We start from the raw sequence: 20,970 nt of genomic DNA, 5'->3' as shown, positions 1-20,970 counted from the left end.
AGAAGACTGAAGCTGTTTGGGTGCTGAATCTATAAAAGTGCTAAAAGCAGAGCTGAGGAAACAGCTATTTTCTGTGAATAATAAGGGTTAGTTAGTTATTACCAATTATTACTTAATTGCTTTCCAGATTCATGGGGATAGAGTAAGATGGAAAAAAAAATCAGTATTATTCAAAGCTTCAGATGAAAAAAAAAAAGAGTCAAACTGTTAGGAAAAGTTTGCCATCTATAGAATTAGTAAAGACCTAGAACAGGCTACCTACAGAGGATGTGGTTTCTCTGAGAAGGTTGCACAAATATTGGCCACTCATGATCTGTTGATATTAATCCTCTCTTAATGCAAAGGTTTTCATGAGATGATCTCCTTAGGTCCCTTCCAAGCTGATTCTCTGAGTTAGTGCCTGCCAGACATTTGCTTTCCATACTTCCTATTAAAAAATATTTGCATTTGGTGGCTGTGGGCTCCTGAAAAGTGTGCTCCCACACAGTTTGTGAAGACATGTTAGAGGTGCCCATCTGAATTTTCACATCCTGTGTACTAAATAAAGCGCAGCCTCTCACACCGACTGGTCTCCAAAGCCAGTTAGGAACAAGGAAAAATAACACAATCTGAGCTCTCAGGGGTGCTCTGAAATCAAACTCATCAATGTCAGTGAAATCTGTTGAGGCTGTGATTAAATTAGTAATGTTATAGTTAGAGTAGGATTTGTATTATTTGCAGGAAATAATATAAATGTGAACACAGGTATTGAATAAAGAACGTCAAAAGAAATATTGAATAATTTGTCATGCATTGTTAAAAAAGGGTAATCACAACCTGCATGCATTGGGCAGCTGAATTTAAGTGCATTTCCTAAGTTAAAGTACACTTCGTAATTTTTGAGGGCACTTTGAGGGCTTTACTTAGCCACATTACCATCACAACATGGCTTCTTGTCTGTAAGAATTTAACAGAACCTTATAGCTACTCTAGGGTGTACAGTGCATTAATTTCCAAAGAAGAGTAAGGTAAATAGAAATATGTGACATGTACTAGCACATCCACAGAAGACTTAAGAATGAAGATACTCAAGGATTGAAAGGAATTTTGGGGGTAATCAAGTCAAGGCAACATCTCATATAGCTCGCTTCAGAATTTGTCTCCTCTTCTCACTTCCAGCCTGGCTAATTTACGTCCATTTGTATTTCTGCCCACACCATCCATTAGCTTAAGTAATTGCATTTTCATCTTTGGTACTTACGCTACTATTTAGAGAGAGCAACCTTATGGTTTTTTTCTCAGCTTTCATTTTGCTGGGCTACAAAACCCAGCTCTCTTCATGCCTTCCACTAAAGCAGATCCTTCATTCTCCTGGTCTGTTTTGCACCTCTCATAGTCATTAAGCTTTCCTGAGTGGGAGTGATGAGAAGTGCGTATGATATTTCAAAGGGGGCTTCCCTATTGCCCTGTGCAATGACAGTAATGCTTCCCTTTCTGTATTGGAAATATCATGTCTGGTGCGTTGTAGGAACATCGTCATATTCTTTGTGGCCACACCATAGGGACAGCTGTGTAGAAATATTCCAGAAAGCTCTCCATGAGGTAGTGACAAAACTGAAAGCGATACTGCAGTAACCACTCAAATTTCCACAGGAAGTTCTGTGCAGCTTCTGTGAGTCAAGATCAATTGACCCAGCATTAAATATAAATATTGCATCTGCTAGTCTTCAGTCATATAGCATCATCCAATATAGCATCATCCCATAGTAAGCAAGTGGGAATGCAATTGCATCATGAACTGGTGGATGTGCTGGTATGTGGCTGTTGTTGTATCATATGGTCAGAAATTGTGTAGTTACTGAAGGTCCAGACCTTTTCCATGCTCAGGTCCTTGAGATGTTCAACAGCTGACCTTGCTGAACAGCTCTCTGAATTTATAGGAATGCAGACTTTTGAGCTGAGATCATAAATAGATTTCATAGAATCATAGAATGGTTCGGGTTGGAAGGGACCTTAAAGATCATCTAGTTCCAACCCCCTGCCACGGGCAGGGACACCTCCTACTAGACCAGGTTGCTCAAAGCCCCATCCAGCCTGGCCTTGAACACTTCCAGGGAAGGAGCATCCACAGCTTCTCTGGACAACCTGTTCCCGTGTCTCACCATCCTCACAGTAAAGAATTTCTTCCTAGTATCTAATCTAAATCTATCTCCCCTCTTTCAGTTTAAAACTGTTACCCTCATCCTATCACTTCATTCCTTCATAAAGAGTCCTTCTCTATCTCTCCTGTAGGCCCTCTTTAGGTACTGGAAGGCAGTTATAAGGTCTCACTGGAGCCTTCTATTCTCCAGGCTGATAAACCCAAGGTTTATCCTTGTGCTGACTCAATCCCTTATTGTTTTCTATCACCAACTCTTCAGCGATCCCCTAACTGCTTAGCAAAACCTATCTAAAACATTTTCATCTTTGACTATTATCATCCTTGATTATTTGGACTCGCTGATCGGGGCCCTGACCCCAACCCACTGGCTGATTTCCTTTCCTTCTGCTTAACCGCAGACCTGCCTTATCACCAGATTTGTTTGGCAATCTGGGCTCCTGGTAGAGCCTGAATATTGTCACTGGACCTGCCCTGCCCTGCTGTGATGCTGGCTTCTGGCACCTCATCCCGTTCTCCATCCTGTCCCCCAATTCCTTCTATCAGTTGAGTATATCAGCGCTAGCATTTTTTGGCCACTTTGTCGGCTGTTCTCCTACCCTCTCATGTTTACTTATATCTTGTTTCAATCTCCTAATTTCTTCTTTTTCAGTAGCAGGTATGAAGCTCATACAAGCCTTCCCCTCATATCATAATTTAAACAGTTTCTTCACAATCACCAGAGCCTTGGTCCCAGAGATCCATGACACAGGAGCTCATGTGGCATGCATGAATTTTTTCAGGGTCTCCAGATCTGACCACATGAGTAAAATTGATCTTTGCCAGAGATATCAACTAACAAATGCATCCTGAACATAGGCTGTAAGGTTTTCACCAGGACAGAGGAAGAATTCAGCCATTGGTGAAATGATGTCCACAGAAGAATTAGTAACTTGGGAAGTAACTTGTGCTTGGGAAGAACAAGACGGACCAGAAACAGAAATGAAGACATTTGCTGCAAAACTGAATTAAACGTTTATAACAAAAGACAGAGGCAAAACACATCAGAAACACAATAGCTCTGTAGAAATAAAAGAGACAATAAATTGATTTCTGCTCTGAAAACAGGTTTGCTGAGGAATGTTCCAAAACACTGAGTTGGAAGCCGTTTTGAGGCTTCCCAAAGCAGCTGCTGGGTTTACTGCGTTTCAGTAATTTTTTTTTTTTTTTTTAAAAAAAGATTATTTGCCCTCGTTGCTGTAAACTTACTTAATCCTTGCAGGGAGCCACCTTACAACTTGCATTCTGCAGACTTCCGAGGATGCCTGTTGTACTTTTAGAAGTTCCCAAAAGGCAACCGCTGTCAGTAAATTTTAATTTACCATACATGGTTTTTTGAGTTTAGAATTTGAAGAAGGTTGGAAGCCACAGCACATACACCATGTGAATTTTCACTTGTGTATACATGTTCAGCGAGATCTTTTGTAGGTCAGTTGATATTTTTTCTAAAGTGTAGAACTCCTAATAACTCAAATTTGAAAGCACATACGTACATCCTATCAATGTAAATCGCCCTTCTACACGCAAACTGCAGAAAAAATGATGCAAAAAAGCCTAGCAGAGGTTGAAAATGTTTCCACTCCCTTTTCTGCAGGTCACTCAAAATTATTAATTGCTAGAATATCTGAATGGCAAAGCAGCCTGGGCATGAAGACAATACCATGAAGAAAATACTAAAAATACATAGTTCATTTTTTTACAATTGCACTGCTACAGATGTGATATTCATTTTTTTAGACTTCCTTTGAAACAGCACGTCAAACAATGTTTCTGGACTGACTCCTACTTCAGGTTGGAAGTTTTAGCCTTAGAGACATTCAGAACTGGAAAAACTCCTGGAAAAAAAATGAAAAAGACTATTAAGAATTTGCTTTGGATTCAGAGAGCAGAGATTTTCAAAGGAGCTCAGCCTGTTTGGGTGTATTTGCATGTTAGCCAAGCAAAACAGGAGCTGAGCGGCAATTCAGCTCTGGCCTATAAATATATTCTAGACTATACGCTAGCGGAGAAGAAAAGCTTCTCATGAATGTGTTTATGCTGGAAATTAGAAGCTTACTCTCCTCACAGCAATGATGCTTTGGAACAACCTTTCACTGAAGGAATGAGGCAAAGCCATTTTAAGTTGCGGCTTGATTAGCTGCAAGGATGACCCCGTGGCTGTCTGTGACAAGAAATGACAGAGTTCGTGGGTCTATGGATCGGCTCCTGTGCAAAACATGGCCTTGCTTCTCACAGTGGGAACTTTGGGATGCCGAGTACTCCAGAAAACCTGGCTTTTACTAGGTGTCTGAAAGTGAGCAGAGGCCATTCATTAATATCCATAGTCGGCGGAGCACTTCAAACCTCCTTTTCATGTGGTATTAACATGAGGCAGCCGGAAGGTAAGAAGTAGGCATTTGATCACAGGTTACAGATTGATTTGATTAAAACAATGGTACGAAGAATTCTCTTTAAAAAAACCCTAAGAAATTCAGCATAAACAATTACACAAATGATATCTTACTCAGACTTTCTACCAGTTATTACACTATCCTTTCCAATTACCAGTTTATTACAGGATATATCCTTCATGTTGCACACTGTCTCCTGCAAGCCACGCTGATGTTTCAAGTGCACGCTAAGAGTTGCCATGACCAGGTATTTCAGGGATAATGGTGGTAATTATGGCATCGCTAGAGATGGGTGGCACTGTCTTGCCCAAGGGCACGCCAAGGCTAAACCCCATCAGCTGGAGGCTGGATTGTGCCTGGGAGGAGCATTTGGGGTGACTTAGGGTGAAAACCAATGTTGAACGGCAGGGTATAGACTAAGTGTAACTGCAACAAGGCAAAACGGAGCTGAGCTTTGCTTTGCTCTGCTCGCTTTTCTTGTCACAAAACTAAAAGAAGTTGGTTAAACAATAGCCTGGCAACGTCCTTTCCTCCAGCCTTTCTGGTCTCTCTGCTTCTTTGGGTTTTTTTATTTGATTTATAGGCATCTCAGTGGTCATGATCACCAATTTGGTTGTGGGTATCTGTTCAGGAGTTGATACAATTGGGGAGCTAAATAAGACGGGACCTTACTAAGGACATTGCACTGCATCATTGTGTTTCTTCCCTCACGAGATGCTTTTGATTAGCTGCCCGAAATACAGGTTTCACAAGGAACTCCTGTGGTGCAGAAGTTTGTCTGGCAAAACATATTGAGGAGAAATGGCCCCATTAAGAAACTCATTGTACTTTTCTATTTCTAATGGCAAACTCTGCTACAATCTATGTCCTGTAGGAAGAGTTTGCAAACTTAGAAAGGGTCCTCATTATTTTTTGAACTGACAAGTACTGCAACTCACGCATTCATCTCTGTTTGGCAGTCTCCAGAATGAAATGCTCCAGAAAGGATAAGCGTTGTGCAAAGCCTTCAACAAAAGCACACCTCATCCTCAGCTTCTTCAGTTAAAGACCAGCTTTCAGCTGACACAGACATGCCTGCTAATATAACTGAAAGCATTATTATTGTTTCACATAGCAAAACAGAACGATATCCAGACCAGTCAACAACTAGTACATGCCCCACTGTGGCTCAGCAAAAGCTTTAAACATAATTTCTCAGTTTGATCTAAAACAAAAAGGCTGACGGTATTCCAGGGAATATTCCCCCAAGAATCCACTTTCTCAATCAAAGCTCAGAAGCAATAGGGGAGCAGGTACAGAGCTCGCTCAAAACGTCAGCTCTGAATATTTGGTCATGTCTCTGCGAGCAGTTTCCTTCAGCAGGAACGTTTTCCAGAATCCTGCCATTTAAATGTCTCCTGCTGGCAGGAGGCACCTTAAACCCCCAGGACTTTGATCCATGAGATCAATACTGAAGTCCTTCTACTCCTTCAAGTTCTCGGCTGAGAATTCTCCAAAGGAGAGGATATGCCTACGTGGCAATAAAAGATCGAGTTTTTCCAGTTAAACCATTTCAGGTACCAAAATCTGCCTGTCCCAAACACACACACAAAAATTCTCAGCAAGTCAAATTCTCTCCTTTAACAAGTAAACAGGTGATCAAGACAAACAGGTCAGCAGCTAGCTGAGCAACACCCAGGGCCAGTGCCCAGATGATTTACTGGTCTTTGAAGAATATATTTCCTTCAAATAAACCATATTTTTAAAAGGGAGAGAAAGAAGTTCCAGTGAACTTCTTACCTATAGGAACATTCAACCTTCATAAACATTCTTATCCCATGTTTTCTGGGCAAGACTTTTCCAGATTGCATATAGTACTTCAACATGACCACCTGTGCTTTTTATTGCGTGAACACGTACTACGGAATACAAAAGAGCAATTGAAAGCGACTTGTTTATTTTCTGTACACGATTCATTTGTATTGCCTTCATCGTATCCCATTACTAAAGCAGTAGATTCCTACTTGTCTGTAGGAGTCGATAGTGTCACCTTCTCTTCTTCTTTCTCCACCCGAAATTTAACTGTGCAGAAGGTTGATCTAATGACTTACTGCTACTGAAAATCTTAAAATGTGCTCCCTAGCCCGTGACGGCGTGACCCACCCATTCATTTTGCAGCAGCTCTGGCCCCCATGAAGCTTTTCTACAAGCCAGTTTGACTCACTAAACCCACAGAAAAATCCCTCCTCCATTTTAAAGTTTGTTTACTCCCATTTTATTGGATTAAATCAGCTCATAGGAGTTGGGCAAGCAGCAGCAACTGCACAAAGCCAGCAGCTTTCTGGGCAGAAATAGAATTTCTGATTTCCATCAGCAGTGAGCTGATAACTTGTCTCACTGCACCTCGAGAAAACATACTGAGCCATCAGAACAATCATGTGAACCTGCCTCATCTACACAGTTTAAAACCAGATTAGCTTAACTCCTACTGAAGGTTCTTTAATTCACATTGACTTTGCACACGAAGAGACTTCATACCATCAGTTTTGCAAGCTCATCCGTTACGGCAGCGTCCTTCAACAGAAGAGTGGCAAGATCATAAAACAGCCCCAGGAATTTTTGCAGCCATCACCCAGCTGAAAGAATGCAAGCAAGGACCGATGTAAGGATTGTAACCCAAGGCTGAATGCAGAGAAACCAAAAGGCACCAGATTCAGCAAGCAGAGGTAGGAATGCTTTCCACGCAAAGAACTTTATTGTCATAAATACAGCAGTGAAAAAGCAAACTTTTAAAGAAGGAGGGAGAAAAAAGAGCTTTATGTCTATCTGTTTAATAAAAACACTTTCTCTAAGACAAAAATCATTTACATTCTGATAACTCACATTCAAAAATAAATAGAGAAAGGCCGCAGGGCATAACATTCAAATGAGTACCTAGTAAAACGCAGTAATGTGTTTTTATTAATAATCAAGAATATAACACTGTAATATTTAATCTTGAATTTCTATATACAAATGCTATATCCCACACAGCAATAAATCAAGACATATACACCATAAGGAGCACGTACACTAATTTCCATTAAACTGAAAAAGTAGGAATCATACTTAATAAAAATCTCCAAACTGGTAACATAGAAAAACTATTTGGAGTGGCAAACAACAAAAATAAACACTGAGATAACTAAAGAAAACTCCATTAAAAAGAAGTACAATTAACAAACAGGAATAACAATGCAGAATTACCTCTCCCCCAAATACCCAACCATTTGTTCTGCTCTAAGGTAGATTACACAGCACACAGAAAAGTTATTATATTTCAGTATAGTATTAAAATGCAGGCTTTTGCAATTTGGTCCATTGACATTTTGCTGATTATTTTAGCCTGCCGTATTGGAAAGAAAAGTTGTGTCCCCCTCAATCTTTGGATATAAAACCCAAAGAAATTACATTCTTATTTGTGCATTATTTTTTTTTGGTTAAGCATATTTAGTTTATTACTTTCATTCATGCAAAAACTGTGAATTAATCCCATTCCAATGAGGATTTTACCATAAAATAGTCAATCTCTTAAATTAAAGAACACTGGGAAAAAGCTTAATCCACATAATATCTTGCTACTGAACTCTACTCAGTCAAAATGACACTAACCTTACACGTTTGCCTCCTTAGAGAAGCAGGTATAACGATTTATTCAGAAAAGCTAAAAGACATACAAATTTAAAATAGAACAGATCTGAAAACTACACTTACTCATTTTTACCTAAGAGGTTCAAACATTTATAAAGCTACACATAACCTCCAAAGAACACAGACACAAAATTGATAAACAAAGTACAAGTAACCACTGCAGACCTGACAGTAATACTAAAGAAAAATTAATATTGTTACACTATCAATTCTTGTATTCTTAAAAACGTAAGTGCAAATCAGAAGTTGTAGTTCAAACATGTAGAAAGCTTGAAATGAGTAAAACAATCCAGGTGTATAACATTATCAATATTCTGTGTTAGCCACATAATATATAAATACAAATTGGAATTTTAACTAGGGGACATGATTATTTGTTTTGAGGTAAGGAGAGATAAATTCAGTGGGGTTGTATCTCTGAAGGAGCAGAGAGAATCCTCCAACAAACATTCTGTCATTGCCAAATTGTGCCTTAGGCACTGTACTCAATTAAAAAAATAGATCATTTTTGGCAAATAAATTTGCAAAGCAGTCACCTGTACGATCACAAACAAAATCTACTCACACTCTAAAAGTTAGGCAGCCTTTCATCAGCATCTCAAAGCATGTTATGGAGAAAAATATTCTCCCCTTCTTGTAGCAAAAGGCACAGAAGACCTGCCCGAAGTCCCCCATCTCCACATCAATGAATTTGTTTTTAAGCAGAATCTGTATTTCCCAAATTTGATACTCATTCTCAGGAACTCTACAGAACAATTGTCACCTATCATATTATGTTAATTTGACATATATTATAGTAGAATTATATATATGTGAGAAATCCAGTTTGTTAAGATTACAAATGTTACCAAGCTGCCAGTAAACAGATCCTATATCTACATATGATGGTGCAAGTTTGTGGTGTCATAAAGGCACTTGTCTCTCACAGACAGTATTGTCTTCTCTAATCAGTCAAAAATAGATCTAAAAATATTTATTTTAACATCCGAAATGGTTTTTACTCCTTAAAGTGGTGCAAATCATCATCTACAGAACAATAATTCATTAATTCAACATGAAAGAGCTAAGTGCAAAGTATCCGTAATTAAATATATATTTATAATTAATTAATTTTAATGCCATGCTCTCAAAAAAATGCCAAAAACCATGCTATTGCAGAAATGTGATTGGCACTAGCAGCAGCAAATAAAAAGGTAGGTGCATACAATAGTACAAGCAAGCTTATTTACGAAGTTACTAAAACAATTAAGTGATGAGTTGCAACGAGAGACATTCGCCACAAGTCTTTCCCAAGACATGCTTGAAGCCACACCTGACCAGTATGAAATATATAACACGCATTTATATCATTAGGGCCATCTTTATAGCTCGCTACCCAATTTTGCAAAAAATAATCCCAAAATCCTCGTTCACTTCAAAGTGAATTCTGTTTCTGTTTTCACCGAATGTGAAACGACAGGTCAAAACCAGATATAACAGCAGAGTTGAGAAAAACACCTAAGCAGCCACTAAAGTCCAGTGCAGTTTTCAGGGGTTTATGGATGGCAGTATGAAATCCTCGAAATCCCATTTAACTGGTCAATATATAGCTGTGCCTCTCCAAGTCTCAGTACCTTAATGTATTCATTTGAAAGAGTTTCCACCAAAAGAAGACCTGTTTTTGCAAATCAGAGAGCTCAGGTATTACAAAAATAGACATAATTGGCTTGCCTATGTAAATGCTCATTTGCAGTTGTCATTATAGTAAAATCTAAACACCCAGGAAGATGTGATGGTTGGAATAAATCAAGCACAACCCAAAAGCCAACAGGTTTTTTTTGCACTTAATACTTTTTGTTGTAACAGCTCTTAATGAGCATATCCAGACTGCTGTGAAGTTGCTGGATGGAGCCTCACGCTTGAGTACTAATTTTCATGTCCAGTCTTCTTTAAATAGTTTTGCCAGTACTATACCATAAGGAAGTTTCTGCATCTTTGAAAAACCTCCATGCACTGAACATTGCACAAGGTTATTAAAACAAAAACAGGAAAAAAAAAAAGAAGCCATTTGATCAAGTATTAAGCTATTCCTTCAGAGAATTGCACTTCTTTGCTTATAGCAAAGACCAGAACTGCTGATGGTGTACTGACAGTTGCCATGGCAAGTGGGTGACTGCGTGGGATAGCAGACATATAGCCAAGTCAACTGCTTATGCAATCTCCGTGATTTAAGCAAGCACAGAACACACCACTTTTATTATGTGCTGCCAAAGAGCTGCATAAAGTGCCAAAGGAAAAAACGGTCTTCTATGTTAGGCCATGGCTGTTTCAGTATTCCCATTCATCTGTTTTCATGTCCAGATAGTAAAGAATATTCTGTGCAAGCTTTACTGCTTGCTTTCTGGCAGCCTTACACCGCTCGTCACCTTGTGGATCAACAGCATCAAGTGCTAGAAGTTGTTTTGTAAGAAGTTCCTCCAATCTCATGTAATTTTTATCCGTTCTGTTCCCATCAAATGAAATCACCTCCTGCTGAATTTGAGACAAGTTTCCAAGAACAGTCCAAACTGCTTTATAAGACTGATGTTCAGCCGCAGTTTGCTCAGGATACATTTGCCTTTTTTCAAGTGCTTCCTTCAAATCAATATACGTTATAAGAGTTTGAACTTCTATTACTGCTCTTCTCCTGGCTTCTCTAATACAGGGATTTTTTCCTGGGCTCACCTCATCTAAGTGAGCAATTAATCCCTGCAATTCTGCTTTAGATCCCAAATATAAATCAGAAGCATTCTCTGTTTTTAAAAGTAAAGCATTAACTTCCTTCATTTTCTTACGGATCTCTTCTATTTTTAGAATGGATTGATTTTGTGCCAAATCATAACCATGAGTAGAATTTGCTTCTTCTTCCAAGTCCAGGTATTTCTGCAATTTATTGATCTCTTCCACTACTTCCTTTCTGTAATTTCTTATTTCCGTGTGACCACAGACATCTAAAGCATCCAAATCAGCAATGAGGCCTGTAAGCACACAGGATAGATGCCTGCAGGTATCATTACTGCTCACTCCCATTAGAAGCGCAATGAGAGTTCCTCTTGCTTTGTTCACATCACACATTACAGAGTTAATTTTGGAGACAGAAGGATGCGCATCATTAGAGAGTGGCAGGGACAGCTGCTGCTTTACACAGCTTTCTATGATCTCCTGAACAGCACATACTTTTGTCAGAGTGCGGTATCTTGCTTTGCGCAAAGAAACTTTCCCCCCAGTTTTCACCTGGGTAAGCCTCAAAACAATGTCCTGAATACCTTCTTCAAATTCGTCACTTATACAGTTACCTCCTTTGTAAAAAGGTGTAATCTCGCGTTCCACAAGTGATTGTGCCTCCTTGAATATAGCCTCTATTTCCAGTCTGCGCGGATGGTTGGCATTTTGTTCCAGTTCCTTAAGCAGCCTCTCTGTTTCCTGAGCCGCTCGCTTTCTGGCTTGCTGAATATCCCCCTTTCCTTCGGTGTCTACAGAATCTATTTCAAAAAGCTGTTTGGTAAGGCTCCTTTCTAATTTCTTGTAATCTCGATCGGTAGACAGACCACTGAAGACAACCACTTGCTGTTCAATCTCTTTGACTTCTTTCTGTATTTCATGCAACCGTTTTATGGATGGGTGTTGGTTACCCATATCCATTCTCTTCTTCCGTCCAGTTTTAGATGAACTACAAGGGAAGTAGGAACGAGACCTGCGATTAATAAAGTGCTATGCAAGCACTTCACTGTGCCACACGCAACAACTTTCACGACATCCTGAAGCCCTGCAGCATTACAGCTATTTTAAATATCCCTGGCAATAGAAATAAACCACTTGGCTGATATTTCGTAGCCGTTTTGCTATTGCTGCACGCCCCTTTCCCACTCGGGCGATGCTTTAGTTACCCACGCCACCAGCTCTTAGCCTCTACCCACAAGCTTCGGCCCTGCCAGACCGGGCACCGGGGGCGCACCGCGGGCAAACCAGCGGCTAACCCCGGCGGCCCGCGGCCTGCCCTCCCCCGCCCCGCCCCGCCCCGCCGCCCACGCTCCCCCCTCAGCACCACCGCCCCCGGCCGCCCCCTCCAGGCGCCCCCCCCGGCAGCGACGTCCCTCCCTTCCCCCCGGCGACGGGGCCCGACGAAGCGGGGAGAGGACACGACACCCCGGGGGAGCGCGGGGGCACCTGAGGGGAGGCTCGTCCCCACCCGCCTCCCGCCACCCCCGCGGCAACCCCCCGCTCCGCGCCGCCGCCCGTCTCACCTGCCGGCCGCCCCGGCCGAGGGACCCGCTGCCCGGCCCGGCGCTGCGCTGCGCCACGGGCCGAGCGCCAGCGAACGGCAGGAGCCCAGCCCCGCCCCGCGGCCCGGCGGAGGCGGGAACGGCGCGGCCGGGGGACGTGGCCCCTTCCCCGGCACCGCCCTCCGGGCGGCCTCGCCTTTGCGACACCGCCGTAAAGCGCCAGGCGCCGGCGGGAGGCGAGCCATGGCGGCGGCATGGGTGTTGCGGGCCGGTGGTTGCCGTCACCGCCGCCTCCTCTCCTCCTCCGCTGGTCGCGGCCTCACGGCTGAGCGTGGGGAGCGGCAGGAGAGCCCGGTAAATGCGGCGGGAGGGGGGTGTCGCGGAGCCCGCCCGCCGCGGGGCAGGCCGCGGGGTCTCCCGCCCCTGAGGAGCCTTGAGGGGGGAGCAGGGGAGGCCGCCCCCGCGGTGCCTCTCGGCGTCGCTGGGCGGGTGCGCCCCGGTAAAAGCCTGTCTTTCCCGCCGCTCTGTCGTTGTTGATGTGTTTTCCAACGCCCCCGGTGTTTGTAAATACCGGGCGGGCCCTCCTGAGCGGTGCGGGTAGGGGCTGAGGCGCGGGGGAGGGAACACGCTTCTACAAACGGGGCTGTTAGAGACGGTTCTTCCTAAAGCCGGCCTGAAAAGCTACAGGCTTGTGCGTGTCCGCAAGGACGCACAAACAAAGCAGCGCTTGGGAAGACTTACGTAGTTGCTAATTCTTGCCGTCGAATATTTTAATAAAGTGGAATAGCAGGGATACAAACATGAGAGGAGGAAAACCCTGTTGCTTTAAAAAAAAAATATGATTTATGTGTGTTGGAAAAGAGTCAAAGGTGTCTTCTCTGTAGTGCATTTCTAAATAAAAGTAAATTTTAAATGTATCACATTGTCTTCAGTCAGGGTAAACAAATGTGCGCAGCTTCTGAACTTCCTATGCTTGTATCTTTAAAGGTTGTGTGGAGTTTTGGAACTTATTTCAAATCGGGCTGTTCCTCAAAAACTCCGCTAAAGCGGTCATACTGAATTCTGCCTGTATTTTCAAGGGCCTGGCTTTCAGCCCCCCCGCGCACTCCCGTAACGACTGGATCGGCCCCCCCGACAAGCACTCCAACCTGCGCCCCGTCATCTTCTACGTGCCCCCCGAGGAGTCGCCCCTGGAGCGGCGGCTGCGGGAGGCGCGGCAGGAGGCCCAGGCCTGCAACCAGCGCTTCTGGGCACGGCACAACCGCGCCTTCTGCCAGGTGAGCCCGCCGCCATGCCTGGTGCTGCTCAGTGCCTGCCTGGCACCCGTTCTGCCACCCAAAATTATGGGGTGTTTTGTCTCTGTGAAGTAGGGTTTGGTTCTGCCCACTGTTACTGGCTGGTAATTAATACCATTTCTTTTAATGCACATGGTGTCCTGGTGGAAATTTCTTTTTTGTTATTCATTTCTTTAAAATTACGTACACAGCTAAAGAGCCTGCATGTTTTGTTGCTATTTAGTGGCATATAATGATATTTGCCTTTTTTCCTTTCTTGCACTGAAAATATAAAGTTGTAGCCACCCTATCTGCAAGACCTGTCTGTGACCGTAGCAGCTGTTGAAATTGATTCTGTAGCTCTTCTTGCTCTGTTGTAAGTGAGAGAAGTTAGGTGTAATCACCCAGGGTAAATGAGGGACGTACCCTTTTTTATTTGTAGTGTATCCCAATAAGGCTATAAGTGGGGACTTTTCAGTCATGGTCTGTCTTCTCTCCTGATTGCAGCATTGGTTAGGAGACACGGAATCTTTTTGGGCAAACAGTAATGGTTCAGTAATTCGCTATCATTTGTGATGATCTTTGATCATCACATCATCCCAAAACTTGCAAAGATCTCAGAGAAAAAACAAAGTTTGTTTTTCAGTTCCATAGAATTGCTTTTTAAGTTTGAAAAACTTACGTACAAATAATTATTCTGTTTTCATCTAAGTCATTTCATTTTTTTTTAAGGCTGCATGTTTTTCTCTATGCTCAAATTCTCAGTTATACAATACAACGTCTTCATAGTTTGACTTATACGCTGAAGGTTTGGATCCTGTCAAACAATACTGAAGTTCAGCTGTAACTTTACTCCACAAATAAGTTTTATATGTTTCGGTAGAACACTTGCGTGTTGATGATTTTTTGTGAATCAACACGTTAATTGATGAATGCAGGTAGCAGGATCGAAGTGACAAAGTTACCAGTTTAACTAACTGGCTGGATTCAGGAAAATGTTTTGCTGCCATTTCCAAGTATAATGAGTATTGCTTGTTATTTCAGAGGGTATTAAGCGCTACACTGCTATGCAATTAAAAACAATGGTTAACTTCAAGGAACTGAGTACATCAGATTCTAATGTGGAAAAACATGTTTTAGGAAAAAGAAGAATTTATTTATTCAAGACTGAAAGCCAAAGGTCTGGAAACGAGAGATGAAACAGGTTGGTGAGATCTTTGTTTATAGTTTAGGATGCATTCTGAATTCTGTTTGACTTTGAATTTTATTAGTTTATCCTCTTTGTGTTCTGTCACAAGTAAATCTTGAGAGTAGGATTTAGAAGTGTTTTCAGGAGTGTGATTAAAAAAAAAAAGGGGGGGAGGAGGTCTTCAGAGATGTGCGTGGGGGGGGTCAAATCATCTGTTGCACTGTTATTCCCCTAATTCCTTCCCTGCAGCTAGAAGGAATGTGCTGAAATCCTAGCCAAGTAATATAATCGTTCTGTAGTCTGAGGAGGAAGGGGCTTTTTTCCTTTCAGACCTCCTAACCCAGTGAGCAATCAGAGCTAAACATGTAGAGCTAAACATACATTTGCCTCAAGTGCATGTTATGGTTGGGTGGATTAATTCACGCTCCTTGGCTTCAGGTCTATGGTGTATACAATGAATACAATATTTTTCCTTGAGGGAGAATAAGACAGCTTCTGAGGAGACAGCAGCTGCTATCTGCCTGTCTTTGCCTGAGCACAGTTGCTGTAAAATAGTTGCCTCTCTAATTCATTATGTGAAACTGAGAGCAAGATGCCTTCATAATAACAGTGAATTGTCCATTGTAGTGTGAGGTTGGACATTTTGTTCATAGTATAATGCTCTGTTTGAATTTAGTAAAGCATCTGCTCTGATGTTCTGTACATCACAGACCATTATTTTTCCCTTCTGTTTGTATCCTGGTGATCAGTATGTGGTTGAGAAATAATTAAGTTCTGTCTTTAAAAAATGCTTTTTTTATTGCCATTTTGGTTTTGTTTTGGGTTTCTCTTTTGTTTTTATACCCTAGAAATAAAAGAAAAAATAGTAAGCACGTACATCCCTTAGAAATAAAATTATATTGGCAGCATGTGTTGATTAAATCTGTTCTATAATACAGCTGCATGTGTATATAAAAAGAAGAGTAATAACAATATACATGAACAGTTGGAACCAAACTTACTTTTTTATGTAAGTGAATCTATGATCAGTTCTGTCGATACCAGTATGAAGAGACAAATTAACTATAGGTGTTACGTAGGCCACCTTCAAGTAGTCTTAGAGTAAGTTTATCCTTAGTATGTTAATCCATTGTAATATATTAGAGTTGTAAATAATGACAAATAGAACTGATCAATAATTTACATTTCTGTGATCAGGCTCAGGAACTTTAAAATGTATTTTGGAATGGTAACAAGTTGAATATCACGATTCTGTCTCCCTCATCATATCCATATCCCTTGGGACATTCAAATTTGACCCTCAATTTATAAGGATTTAAAGTGCCAGAAAGGTTGCATAGGAATTATCTGATATAGTTGAGAATATTTGCTGGTTCTTGAGGTTCTGCAGCTGTGCTGTAGCCACAGGTTTTGCTTTCATGCTCTGTGGAGAGAATCCGTCTCCTCTTATATTCTGCTTATGAGTGGAATATTCAAAGTCAGCTTTTGTACTTGGTTCTTCACAAAATAATTGTCTACTGTATTGTTAATAAATCTGACATCTCAGAACATACGCTGTTTGGTATAAGTTACTTGAAATTTATCAACAGCAACAGAAAAAATGTACATATGAAAATATCATGTCAGTCATGGATAGTGTTCTTTCTATATGAGTTGCTTTACGGGGGAAATTTAAATTACTAAATGCTCTTACTGGTGCTGTTTTGACTTCAGCCCCATGAGAGTTTAATTTTACTCAAAAGGTAGATACTCCTAGATCTATGAACTTTTTCACAGCCGTCTGCTAGTTCCCTAAATAATCTAAGACCTGATAAACATCATCACTTTAACAAATAATAGGCTCTTAAAGGTTATGCCAGCTTCAAGATGAGTATTTTTAATCTGCTGTGCTCCCTAGCTAAGTTTTAAAAAGTTGGAAGAAAAACATATTATCTTGTTCAGGGTTATACAAGAAGCTTGTAGAAGCAAGGAGTCAGACCTACCTTGACGTTATTATGCCAAAACTTATTTTCAGGTCAAAAAGCAACACTGAATGCAGAAGAAATGGCTGACTTTTACAAGGACTTTCTAAGTAAAAATTTTAGAAAGCATATGCAGTATAACAGGTATGTGGAAGGTATTTTTGTTGGCTATTATACATTACAGTCTAAGTGAAAGGTGTAAGATCAAATTTAGAATTTGAACTTTTTTCTGTAATTGGTAAAATAGCACCTAAAACCATCATTTTAGAAAACAATTAAAAAAAAATGCTATTATTAGCATTTGACAGATACTTGTGATATCATTTTGAGTTCTTCTGTTGCTTTTTGTTGATTTAGTGGAGAAATGAATCTCATGTCTCAGATTGAGAGGCAAGATCAGGCGCTTAGTTTTTTCTTTGATGGCATGGGTCTTTTCATGCAGCTAACTGAAAGTGATAAATATGCAAATGGGGCCAGTTCTGTTTAGTATCTTTATCAATGATCTGGACAAGGGGATTTAGTGCACCCTCAGTGAGTTTGCAGATGACACCAAGTTAGGTGGGAGTGTCGACCTGCTTGAGGGTAGAAAGGCCTTGCAGAGGGATCTGGACAGGCTAGACCGAGGGACTGAGGCCAATGGTACGAGGTTCCACAAGGCCAAGTGCTGGCTCCTGCATTTGGGTCACAACAACCCCATGCAGCGATACAAGCTTGGGGAAGAGTGGCTGGAAAGCTGCCTGGCAGAAAAGGACTTGGGAGTGTTGGTCGATGGCTGGCTGAATATGATCCAGCAGAGTGCCCAGGTGGCCAAGAAGGCCAACAGGATCCTGGCTTGTATCAGAAATAGTGTGGCCAGCAGGACTAGGTCAGTGGTCGTCCCCCTGTACTCAGCACTGGTGAGGCCCCACCTCAAATACTGTGTTCAGTTTTGGGCCCCTCACTACAGGAGGGACATTGAGGTGCTGGAGCGTGTCCAGAGAAGAACAGTGAAACTGGTGAAGGGTCTAGAGCACAAGTCTTATGAGGAGCGGCTGAGGGAGCTGGGGTTGTTCAGCCTGGAGAAGAGGAGAATGAGGGGAGACTTTATCGTTCTGTACAATTATCTGAAAGGAGGCTGTAGTGAGGTGGAGTCGGCCTCTTCTCCCAAGTAAGAAGTGATAGGATGAGAGGGAATGGCCTTGTGTTGTGCCAGGGGAGGTTTAGATTGGATATTAAGAAAAATTTCTTCACCGAAAGGGTTATCAAGCATTGGAACAGACTGTGCAGGGAAGTGGTTGAGTCACTACCCCTGGAGGTATTTAAAAGGTGTGTAGGTGTGGCACTTAGGGACATGGTGGACTTGGTAGTGCTATGTTAATGGTTGGACTTGATAATTTTAAAGGTCTTTTTCAACCTAAACGATTCTGTGAATAAACAGTTGAAATTTCTATATAACAGATTCTAGTTGACTGTTAAATAAGGACTAGTAGATGTGATTAATCTCAAAGGAAAATTGTTTAATGAGAGTAATATTTAGTATTCTTGGTTTTATTATTTTGCAAGCATATTGTAAAAATGAAAGTGATTAGCCTTGAGCATGAGATTTTTTTTGTGTGGTGAAGCATTAGTAAAATGATCGCCTGAACTCATCCTGCATAGAACCTCAGCTACAACTGGGTGCGCTGGCAGCCACTGTGCCTCTTCACAACATCTACTGCATTGTTTCAGTGTTTATTGTTTGTACAACAACTTGATAAACTGGATTGGGGATCTGAAACAACTGAAAAACAACTTGCAAGCGCTCGTTACCCTGCAAGTAGCTGCGCATGCTTGGTAGAGGGCTAGAAATGAGGAAGGAATAGGAAGCTGGAGGGGGATAGCACTTAATCCAGTTCCAGTAGCACTGCCCCTTGAATATGAAGCTACAACTTCAGCTTCTTCTCTGTATTGGATTGAAAGATTATTGGGCTCAAAGGTGTCAAGTATCACTGGGTTCCTAATGGTGTAATGCTATTGGGAATTCTACCATCGTTACCATCAGCTATAGCTGATCTATAACAAACTGTGGTTTAGGGTTCTTTGTATGTATTGTGCGTATACCCTAATATACTGTACTGTAAGAACAATTTTACTGTAGCAAATATTTAAAACAAATATGCATGTGTTGTCTTGCCCGTGGGGGGAGGAAGCGGGCGGGGGGGGAACCTCACCAAAAACCTAGGCAATAGCATGAAAAGATGAAAAGTAAAATATTATTTTTAATAAGATGATTGTTGTTCAAATTGCCTGTAACTGATGAGTGAGAAAGCGAATAGTTTATCTTAGAACTGGTCACCAGATGCCACTGTTGTAGCAAGCTCGGGATAGTCTCTCGTCTTCATGGTGAGAACATGACCTTCCTTGTTGCTGCCTTGTAAAATCAGGTAGTGTCAGCTGCATTGTAGTTTCAAAGTGGAACCACACAGCCCTCAAAGCAGTGGAGCTTTTTACAGGCACGCTGATTTTGAGGGGTCATATTTATAAAAATCTGTTTATGCATTCAGCTGTATGTTCTTTTGCAGGGTTGCCAGCTGGCCTGAAAACTGTGGCTGCTGGAGTGTTGCAACTTCTAAAATTTACTTAAAACTGAAGCAATGAGTGCGTGTAGACGCCATGAATATTTAGTTCAGGGTACTTAGGCTAGAAATACAGTCTAGTTTAAGGAAAAAAAAAAATCAAGAAGGATATAGGAAATGAGACATGAAAAGGGAAAAGAAACTGTTGCAATGTTAGCGTGATATTTTGATTTAACATGACATTTGAGGGTGTAGCTCAGTGCTGCTTGTCAGCATGATTTCGGCTACTATCCCTACTGAGAGGTTAGTATCTCAGGTTTATGTTAGATCTGTACATGCAAGGTTTCCCACAGAGATCTCAAGAGAAGACCTAAATCCTAGTGTTTAATATTCCCTGCTCGTTCTACTATAAGCGTATTCTATTGCTTCTTGTGCAGCATTTTACAAAATGGGGGAGGGATACTTGTTAGAAACTAGAAAGAAATTATGACATTACTTTAGTTTGTGACAGGGGCAAGAATTTGAAGCAAATTCTCGGAGGTTAAAAAGGGCTGATGTAGGTAGGATAGTCCGTATCTTGAATTGGTTCCAGAAGTCATGCATGCTTCATGAAAACTATTTAAAGACATAGACTAACTTTGGCAATATTGAAGGCATCATCTTTAAAAGATACTGTATTAGAAACATAATGTTTCCTGTATTGGGTTATACAGTTAGTCTTTGAAGCATGATTTTATTTCGTTTTTTTCCCCACCCTTATAGGTGACCAACTGTGCCTAACAAATCTTGCACAGCACTAGAAATTTTTCTAGGTAGATTGATGACCAGCTTTAATTCTGAAACATAAGAAATTGTTACAATTATTTTATCTTACCTGATTTCACATATGATTGGTCATAAAACTACCCATCCCTTAACTTTTTTACAGTTAAGTTTTCAATGGTTGTAGCCCTGAAGTTCACACGTAATCTGTTCACGGATGTGGATATTCACATAGACCGTTTCATAGGTTATTTAACTGTAATTAGGCAGGAAAAGTGTTGCTGCAAAGAACAGAAAATGCAGGTGATCATTGAATTGTCATTTGTCAATGCCAAAGGCTATTTTAATATAATTGTTTACCTTTTTCCTGTTTTTGTTTTGTGTGCTAATGATTTTCCTGGCTTTGGAATCCTAGAGACTGGTATAAACGTAACTTTACTATCACGTTCCTCATGGGACAAGTAGCACTGGCAAGAGCTCTGAGGCGGCTTCGTTGGAAAAAGAAAAATGTTGGAAATTAATCACAGCTCCATGAAGAATGGAACTAGCTAGGGCTGCTATAAACCTGTTTGTAGTGATGTTCAGAATCTGAATGACTACTGTAATAAATGCTTGAATCAGTTTGTTAAACTATGTAAATAAAAGTTGCCATTGATCTTAATTTATAATTACTATGTAGATTTCCTTTACCTTTTATTCCAAGAATATCTAAACTATTTCCCAACCAAAACACAACTGATAAAATTATCAAAAGCCGTTGCCTGTTTACATTAA

The 20,970-nt window shown here is 41.1% G+C and overlaps 2 protein-coding genes across 2 annotated transcripts; one reads left to right on the top strand and one right to left on the bottom strand.

Annotated features, from left to right (window-relative positions):
• Positions 1 to 7,360: 7,360 nt before the first annotated feature.
• Positions 7,361 to 12,770, bottom strand: BAG5 (BAG cochaperone 5). Its single transcript, XM_074583871.1, has 2 exons — positions 12,498 to 12,770; positions 7,361 to 11,923 (listed from the first exon to the last, which is right to left on the bottom strand). The coding sequence occupies exons 1-2, from the start codon at positions 12,719 to 12,721 to the stop codon at positions 10,543 to 10,545; spliced, it is 1,605 nt and encodes a 534-aa protein (XP_074439972.1). The 5' UTR covers positions 12,722 to 12,770; the 3' UTR covers positions 7,361 to 10,542.
• COA8 (cytochrome c oxidase assembly factor 8) lies at positions 12,673 to 20,857 on the top strand. The gene is made up of 5 exons (XM_074583873.1): positions 12,673 to 12,830; positions 13,556 to 13,753; positions 14,891 to 14,954; positions 16,954 to 17,044; positions 20,612 to 20,857. The coding sequence occupies exons 1-5, from the start codon at positions 12,720 to 12,722 to the stop codon at positions 20,715 to 20,717; spliced, it is 570 nt and encodes a 189-aa protein (XP_074439974.1). The 5' UTR covers positions 12,673 to 12,719; the 3' UTR covers positions 20,718 to 20,857.
• The last annotated feature ends 113 nt before the right edge of the window (positions 20,858 to 20,970 follow it).

Source organism: Larus michahellis, chromosome 4 (genome assembly GCF_964199755.1).
Source record: "Larus michahellis chromosome 4, bLarMic1.1, whole genome shotgun sequence".
NCBI classification, from domain to species: domain Eukaryota; kingdom Metazoa; phylum Chordata; class Aves; order Charadriiformes; family Laridae; genus Larus; species Larus michahellis.
Note: the sequence above shows the minus strand (reverse complement) of the source record. Positions and strands in the feature narration are given on the sequence as shown.